The sequence below is a fragment of the Mercurialis annua genome, linkage group LG1-X (genome assembly GCF_937616625.2).
Source record: "Mercurialis annua linkage group LG1-X, ddMerAnnu1.2, whole genome shotgun sequence".
NCBI classification, from domain to species: domain Eukaryota; kingdom Viridiplantae; phylum Streptophyta; class Magnoliopsida; order Malpighiales; family Euphorbiaceae; genus Mercurialis; species Mercurialis annua.
In genome coordinates this window covers 40400849-40410491 of record NC_065570.1, presented here as the reverse complement: position 1 = coordinate 40410491, position 9643 = coordinate 40400849, and the positions used below count along the sequence as shown (strand labels likewise).

The window sequence follows — 9643 nt, the reverse complement described above, 5'->3', positions numbered from 1 at the left end:
GGGTTGTTTGGTGAATTGGAAATTGAAGAGAAGGACCAAGTTCATCATGCAAGGACGAAGCACATTGATGTTCGATATCATTTGGTGCCAGAGGTTATTGAAGAAGGTGGAGTCCTACGTCAGAAGATTTTGACCATGGAAACTCCTGCTCATATGATGACAAAGATTGTGAAAGCAGTCAAGTTCAAACATTGTTTGAATTTGATTAGTGTTCTCAATATTTGAGATTTGAATGTGGCCCGGCCCACGCGATGCGTAAGGGGGGATTGGTTGCTCTGCTCGGTCATGCTATGCGTGAGGGAGAGCGTTGAAGTGGGATCATCCCACATTGATACTTGACTGTTACAGTTGAGAGTTGGCGCTTTTGAAGCGCAGTTGAAGGTACTATTGAAGATAGTCCGAGATGGTAGAAAGAAAATTCGCCAAGGTGGAGATTTGTTGGATATGGCTCATTTTAGACTTGTCCAACATTGTTTAGAAAAGGAACTTGTAATTGTTGAGTTATATACATATAGTGTAGAAATCCCACATTGCTTAGGAGTGGAAGGGTGAGGACTTTCTTAGCCTATAAAAGGGAGTCTCCTCTACCCATTGAAACTCATCCCACAACAAGCCTTATTAACTCCTAAGGCTTAGTTGGTTCTCTCTCGAGTTTGTATTTTGTTACAAACAATTAGTGGAGTATTTTGGGCAGTGCCCGAGGATGTAAGCCGGTCATTTCTGGCTGAACCTCGTTAAAAGGTTGGTGTTCTCTTTATTGTTTATTTATTAGCTAACGCTCAGGCTAGTTGGAGTTATATATTGTGAAGTTATTTATATCGTGTGAAATTCTGTCTAAGGAGTTTGGTACTTAAGTGGTCCGCCTGTGACCCACCATTCTTTCCTGGGAATTTTCCGGTATAATTATTTAGCACAATACGTGATTCGCTAGCGTAATCGATTGAGCTTCCGCAACAGAATCAAAGGGGCTGTATTGAGAGTAATACATGTCAAAATGGTAAGTCAACAAAAGAGTATTCATCCCCACGATTCAAATTATAGGAGTTGATTGAACTTATATCTTTCCTTTAATTGTATTATTTCCTTTGTAATATTATCTATAAATAAAGAAAGAATTGAACTCTCTTCTCACGTTGAGAAAAGAGAAGAACTCTCTCAATATATACTGTTTAATTGTCTTTTTCTTTATATAATGTTTATCATTTTGGTAGCATTATTTTAATTTTTGTTTTAAATAAGGTTATTCAACAATTTTAGGTTATTTGAAGCCAACCTAGCTAGCAACCAAATTGAGTATTTCATCTCATCAAAAAAAAATTGAGTATTTCATAGAAGAGGTATTTCATTTATATACTGCCACGTTAGCTTAAAATTATATAAAACGATCGGAAACACTAATATGAAATAAAAATAAAAATAATGATACAAATTATAGCTATGGTTCCATTTTGAAATAAGGTATAAAGAATTAGTGATTTTATCTTTAGTGCATCTTCTTCTTTTTGTACTGACAAACTGCTGTTGGACCACTTGTCTAAATAACTATAAAGGCAAATTAAGCTTCTAGCTTCTAGCTTTTGGTGATTTGAAGTTCTAAATTAATCAAACATTGAAAGCTTATGAGACCGTTGTGTAGAATGCTAAACCCAGATGTTGTACTTTGAGTTTTTCAGCAGTTTTGTGCAGCCTCGTGATGAATATGTGGTAAATCTACTTAGAATGTTGCCCATGGAAATATAAGAAAAAAAATGAAAATGAACAGTAAACTTCTTATGTAATTGGTATTGAGATCTTACAGAACAAATTACAATTACACTTGGACATGCACATGGAGATATATTTACATATTTCCGTTTGTTCCATATGCATTTAAAATCAAAAGCAGGAAAACAGCAGCCAAACATTAACAATTAATACACACAATCATGTTCTAAATTCAGGGCACTCCACACAATAACACACTGCCTTTAACCAATGAGTCCTGAATCAAAAGATACCCCAGTGGAAGGCAACCACATATTGCCATCAATGAAATTACTGACTGTAAATGTCTGAGCGGACGCCGGTGAGAGGTTCCCCTTATATCCCGGCCACTTCACCCTACCCGAAACAGAAGATCCAGGGCCGGAATTCATGTATTCCGCGTAGAAGAGTGTACTGAGGGCGAAACTTCCGGACCAAGGATACCAACCTGCAGGATTAATAGATCCATCGAGGAAAGATTGCATTACAATGACCCTGGCAAATTTCTGCCACGGTCTTCCAAGATATGTACCCTTTCCACCTGATTCTGATGTTATCTTACAGTTGTGTATCGTAATTCCCGTGTTCTGATTGGGGTCCGTTCTGCCTTGAGCCGTCACATAGTTTCTGTCAATCCCTGACGGTTTTTTCGCGAAGATGTTACAGTTCTGGAAAACGACAGCAGAGTTACCGAATATGAAATCTATTGTTCCGTAAATGTCGGTGTCTCGATAGAATTGGCGCTTGGAGTGAGTGTAGAGAGTGTCTTGGTTGGCCTGAAGTGAGCATTGATAGATTACGGATTTGTCCGATGCGACTCGAAGAGCAACAGCTTGGTGCTTGTTCGGACCTGCGCTGTTCACAAATGTTATGCCTTTCGCTATGAATCCATCTCCCATTACAGCTGAAATATATTAAGCCAAGTAAAACATGTTAGTAACAATGTCATTCATTTTTGACTGAGCATAATTACAACTGCTTCCTTGGTTCAGCTGCAATTGACACATTTAACTCTAGAGATTCCTTGTAATTTGTATTTCATTTCTTTTAATTCGAGGCACAAAGCTGGAAAATTCTTAGAGAAAGTTCAAATTCAAGTTATCGAAATTATATTTATGAAGTTGAAAATTTATCATTAAATAATATTTTTAGAATTTTGACAAATGATATTTATTATATTATATTTTTTAAATTTTTGAAGAAAAATATGAAATATAAAAAGATTGAAATGAATAATCTATTAAATGAAAATAAGTAACAATCAAGCGTTTATTTGTCTTCTTCAAAAAAATGAACAAGTAAATAAGCATTAAGAATTTTCTCAAAAGAAAAATAAGCATTAAGAAAATGATAATGGTAGCTCATTGAACTGGAATAATGATGCCCCATATAAGCCAAGAAGCAATCTACACATTGACCGACTTATTTATTTTTTCTGAATTTTGTATACGGCAGTCTTTGAAGGTATTAAATTTTTATTTACCAAAAAAAAATACTGAATTTTTTTTGAAACTTAGTTTCAGCTAAAATAAGATAAAAGATCAAAAAAAAACTCTCAAGTACACATAAATTTTTTAAATAATTTTTGACATAACTAAGTCCTCTTTATTTTTAAAATAGAATAAATAACCTCTTTTATCTAACACTATTAAGAACACCCGTTAATTGCTAACATCTCTCGTAATAATATTAAAAAAAGATTTAAAAATATATTATTCAAAATATTTATCAAAACTTTAAGAGTTAAGGATCCAAAAAATAAATTAGAAGGGCTTTAATGTTTTTTTGTAAAAATATTACAAGATCTTTTTGCACAAATTAAAAATATCAAGGACTTAAATACCCCAAAAAAATTTAAAAAACATATATATTCTTTTTAAATAATTTAATGAATTTTTTATACCTTTTACCGCTAAAAACAATTATACAAGCCCATAAGATAATGCCTAAATAATTCAATAATTAAAAAAATTCAATTATTTATAAATTTATTCAATACTTTTAAAATTCATAAATCTATTTTTATTTAATAATATTATTAAAATTTTATTTTATATTTTTCAATCAATTAAATTGCGTCTATCATTCACTTAAGTACAATGCTCATTCGCCTTTTTTTTATTTTGAAATTCAAACTAAACTGTTTTTTAGCTAACCGATAAGAAAGAAAGAAAATTTATAACTAAAATTTATTATTATTTTTCATTTTTTTAGGAGTCAAATATTATAATCTTGAAAAATATTTGCAAACTAAATAATATTTTTAAATTTTAACTGAAAATTAAAAAATTTAATTTAATTAGAAGAAAATTGAAAAAATATTAAACAAAATTATCAAATTGAGATAATGTTTTTTATTGAAAACGAAATTGAGATAATTATTAAACTTTTGAAGATTTAAAATAAATTCATAAAAATCACAAAACGAAATTTGAGTTTCTGCACCATTAAATCAAAATATAACTATTAGTAATTTATGAAAATATTTTGCATACGTAAGAGATTAAAGATAGAAGGGTAAGATTATGGGTATGATTGTTGTGATAACTCATTATAACTAGTCGTCGGTACCAAACCTACGTAGCTAGGTCTAGCCTACTCAATATGAGACGGAGAATCTGATAATTTGATGTATTTATTTTGATAATAATTTACAAATTACATCATATGTACAAAGAAAAATAAATAATAATTTTCTTTTTGATAATTGAAGAGGGGGAGCGTTTGTGGGAAGAATCGAACTCACGATTTAGCAGTTTACTGTCTAGCGCTTATAGCATTTGAGCTATAACTCATTGGTATAAATAGTAATTATTTTATTCAAAATAAATACTTAGCTCTAAAACCACAACCATAATTATTTTATGAAAGGAACCGATCATCATAGTTTTTCTAAAATAACATATTTCTTTCTTGAATACACAATTACGTATGTTATTCATGCTTTTTAGTTTTTAGATTTTGAGAACTAGTAATAAAATGATAAAATAATAATTATGAAAACTTGAGTTGAATTTTCATATTATTAAGGCCTAATTATTTAAAAAAAACCCCATCTTATAACATTTTTTCGTTTATACCTTCACGTAGAAAAAAGTTTATTTGTATTCATTTTTTGATTTTTTGTTTTCATCTCTACCCTAAAAATTTAAATTTTTGACAATTAAATTAATAAAAGGATGAAAACATTATAAATAAGTAATAATATTAATGTTTAATTATAATATAAGCTAAATATAAAGGATCATTTTGAAAATTTTCCAAATGAAAAGAGGTCAAATTAGCTCTTTAGGGTAGAGATGAAAATGAAAAATCAAAAAAAGGGTACAAATGAACTTTTTCTTAGGTCAGGGTATAAACGAAAAAATATTATAAGGTGGGGTTTTTAAATAATTAGGCTATTATTAACTATATAATTCTCTTTATACTAACTAACAAACTAATGCAAGGGCGATACATTAAAAAGTTGTAGGTTCGAATCACGCTTCCGTAATTAACAACTAACAATTGACATTTTAAAAAGTCGATTACCATTTGTGATAAAAAAAAATAAAAAACAAATACTGCAGGGCAAAATGTTACTATTTGCTTGACTAACTTGCAAGTCAAGAAACCAGCTGTCTATTGTGGGAAACACCAATCTATCGTCCAGACCAATAAAATAAATACTTGATCAAGACAATATTTAACTAATTATTTCTTATTAAATTTGTGTTTATCTAAACCACATATATATTTTAAAATTGTCGCTATCGCAAGCCTTCATGAGTTCAAACCCATGAAAAAGAAGTAATCAACTATTTATAGAAGAATAATAATAAAAAGAATAACTATTTGTAGAATAATTTCAATTCAGCAAATTTAGTAGTTTATAGTATCAAATGGTAATATTTAATTGATAGCCGGCTATAATCGCTTGGTTCTTCCCCCAAAATTAATACTCCCTCCGTCCCACTTTATAAGTCCCATTTGACTTTACACACAGATTAAGAAAACATTAATTATTCTTGTCTTTTCATGTTTTTTCATGTTTTGCCCCTATTAATGATAGTGGAATTTTCCATAAAACTCTTTTAAGATAACTAAAATAAGGGTAAAATGGGATATTTAATGGAAAAGTATTCTAAAAATAGTAATGGGACTTTTTAAATGGGACATCCCAAAATATAATATGAGACTTGTTAAACGGGACGGAGGGAGTAAGATCAAATTAAGTACAAAAAAATTAAGGAATTACATTTTCTGGCTTCCACTAATTGATTCTCCTATTAAATTAGAGCTTTAATGGCTGTCTTATTCAAATATATATATTTTGATTTCTTTCGGACCCTTATTTTGATTTGAATGACTACAAATTTTAATATGACAAACTTAATTATCAACTTTTAAATTTGTTCATTTCTACTTGTCACAATTAAAATTCCATAGTGCTATATTCACAATAATTCTTATAAATAGCTAGCTCTCAATTATTCATGCCTTTAAAAAGCTATACAGTTGAAAGAATGAGACATATTAACAATTATTTAAAAATACACTATTTTTTTTCATATAAAGAAAAAGAGAGTTGGAAGGTCTATATTTTATGACTTTGATTATCTATTTTGCAATTTAAATAATTATTTGCTAAATTATTGTCATGAATAATTGACTTGATTGGAAATTGAATAGATTATCGTAATGAAAAGAAAAAGAAGTCCATTTATCTAATAAAACTAAAACCAACAATATTAAACAATTTACTTTTTTGTAACTTCTTTTAAGTATGTATGTGTATACTTTTTGGAATATTCTTGCTACGCATCACTGAATTAATAATACGTTTTTTTAAGTATTCTATATTTAATTAATAAAAATTTAATGCATGTCTCAAGGTCTAAACAACGACCTTAGATTCTATTGTCTGCTGTAAACCACCTAGTATGGACGAAAATTTCTTCCTTTTTAAGAATATAAATATAGTGATACGCTGAAATTATTTTGGAGTATTTAACATTAGAAAAAATATTATACACTAGATGATTAGATGATAGAAATTGTAAATATCAAAATAAATCTATTTTTTTTCTCAAAATTTTATTGTGTTTCTTTAGTTTACGTAATAGCTTTTCAATAAAGAAAATAATCCATGCAAAAAAAAAAAACCACAAAGAATTAAATAATTTATTAAAAGGTATTAAAAGTTTAGACCCAAAAAGAAAATACTCACAAACTGTGGCAGTCTGGAAAGTTGACCATCCCTCGTCAGCACTTCTACTTCCAACAATGACCGATTTGCCCTTACCATCACCCATTAACATAACATTCGTTTCCTTTTTGGAAAGCTTGAGATTCTCATGATAAGTCCCTGCTTTCACGTAAATGACATTTCTGCCCCCACCACCCTCTCCTGCCAAAGAGTATTTACTCATCACTTCAGCTATCGCCTCCCCTATGCTCGTATGAGTTCCACTCCCGTCCACTGCCACCACCGCATCTGCTTTTATCTCCTCCGCCGGAGTTTCTAGAAGCCTCCTCTCCGCCTCCGACACCCATGCCGGAAATTTATTGTCTTTCTCCTCCAACAATAATTTCCGGCCACCACCTTTATTGTCAGACCTTTTTTCGTTATTATAATGATGAGACATATATAATGCTAAAGAATTACTTATATGTTGGCTTAAATTTCTGGCTATCGGAATCATTTCTTGGCCTTTATTACCAGACAACTTATTCCTTAATTTATCATTTTGAAGGCTTTGGATGCATGTTTGTTGATCAGTAAGTGCAGCACTAAGCCATGTTTGGACATCATTATTTGTATATTTAGGGTTATTCTTGCGGTTGATGGTATTAGACAGTAAGTCTAGGCTATCATCAAGCAACTCCACGCAATCAACCATTCCACCACCAGGGCCGCCCGTCAAATGGGCTCCGGCGGCCGTATTAGTACGGCGAGAGACAGTAACAATAGAAGCAAGCTCAAGAGCCGAATGAACTTGTTCAAAGGCGTGATGAACAGAATGGTCAAAGAGTTGCTTTGGTGAAGGTTGATCAGAAGATTGTGATGATGATCTTGAAAGTTTAGAGAATTGAGAATTAGAAGATTCTGCTATGGAAGCTAAGCAGAATAAAAGAAGAGAAAATGAAAATACTGTTTTGATATGGCTAGACTTTGCATGGGGGAAGCTAATTCTTGGCATTGTGCACATTTTGTTCTATTTGGAATGGAATTGGTGTGTCCATGAACGTATAGGCCTACTACTGCTTATATAGGAATTTTTTATTTATTTTTGGAAAAATAATTTTATAATTTAATAGTGAAAAAAATCCAATTCTTTTTTATTTATAATAAGTTTATATTAAAGACTTTCAAAATTTCTAAATCTATCAAATTTCATTGTAGTTCTATCCAATTTTTTAATTAATTTAATTGTCTCAATTTTAAGTTGAGTTTTTATATTAACTTCTTAATTAATAAAATTTATTTCTCAGGTTTATAAAAGTTTAATTTTAATTGAAAGATCAAAAACAACATAATAAAAAAAAATTCAAGCTCAAATAAAAAAGACAAATAAGTTCATACCGGGATGAAAATTGACATAAATGTTTTGGATATAATTAATATAAAATTATTAAATTGGGATAAATTTATAGATTTTTATTTTTCTAGATAAATTTATAAGAACTCAAAATTTGAATTTTTTCACTATTAGATCTAATTTTATAATCAATAATTATGATTAAATTGATAAAAATAATTCTAAAAAGTTAATTATAATGATCCGCACAATTGACGGATTAAAAATTATTTTTTAAAAATGTACGTATCAATTAGACCATATTTGTGGATATTAGAATTCTAAAATTATTTTATTGTTAATATATTTTGCATATATGGATTATTCATTAATGATGATAAGTGAACAATTATTTTTTAGAAAACAAAATAACCTTGTCTTGTGGATATATAAAAGCTTTTATCTTTTGGAGCATAACTCTCATGTATGGCTAAATTAATCTTTATCCAACTCATACTTTTCTCGTCTATAAAACTTAAACTCGAGACCTGGCTTGAAGGAATAAATTTCCTTACTATTTGAACCAGCACATATAAATAATTATTTCACTATAAAGTAATTTTAAAACTAAATTAGTTCATATATTTTTGGGGGAATAAAGCAAAAAAGTTACATATTCTCACAGGCTGGGACGGTTATGATTAATTGTCATATTGTAAAGTTGTCGCCATCATTTTTCTAAAATTTACTTTGATTATACAAAAATTGTTTTTTTTTTTTTTTGAGAGGACAAAAATTGTTATATTAGGTACGTGATCTCTTTTTTTTTTTTAATATGAATTCATGTGCTCGTATATTGATGTTTTAACAAATATTATTTAATCTATAACCAAATACTAATTAGGAAGAACCGAGTGTAATTCAATGAAAATTCAGATTATGAAAAGAGGGTTTTTTTGGGTACATTATGAGATTTTCTAAAGGGGTGTTAATTATAAACGACACCTTTAAACCTTCCATATTCAGACTAATTTTCATCCGAGTAGTGTAAGTTTTTTGCAGGAAGCAGATTCTAACCTCAAATTTAGAGAAGAAGAAATTAAAGCCGCGCAGAAACAAATGTATCCGCTAAAGTAAATTTATTTCTCAGGTGAAATATATGAAGCTGACGGGGTCTAATTCTGGTTTTAATAACCAAGCGATTAAGGATAGAATTAGAGTGAATGTTGGTTGGTCTTGCCCTCCTTATAACTGGGTTACGATTAATACCGACGGCGCTTTTGATCAGATCACAAGAATTGCTAGAATGGGTGGGCTAGTGAAAAACGAGATGGGGAACTGGCTTGGGAGTTTTTCGATGACGATTGGTCAAGATTCAATTATGGGAGTTGAGTTTAAAG

At 30.0% G+C, this 9643-nt stretch overlaps 1 protein-coding gene across 1 annotated transcript; it reads right to left on the bottom strand.

Moving 5' to 3' along the window:
- Positions 1–1749: 1749 nt before the first annotated feature.
- Positions 1750–7966, bottom strand: LOC126666270 (probable pectinesterase/pectinesterase inhibitor 35). Its single transcript, XM_050359279.1, has 2 exons — positions 6953–7966; positions 1750–2647 (listed from the first exon to the last, which is right to left on the bottom strand). Exons 1-2 carry the CDS (start codon positions 7932–7934, stop codon positions 1968–1970), a joined length of 1662 nt encoding a protein of 553 aa, XP_050215236.1. The 5' UTR covers positions 7935–7966; the 3' UTR covers positions 1750–1967.
- Between the last annotated feature and the right edge of the window lie 1677 nt (positions 7967–9643).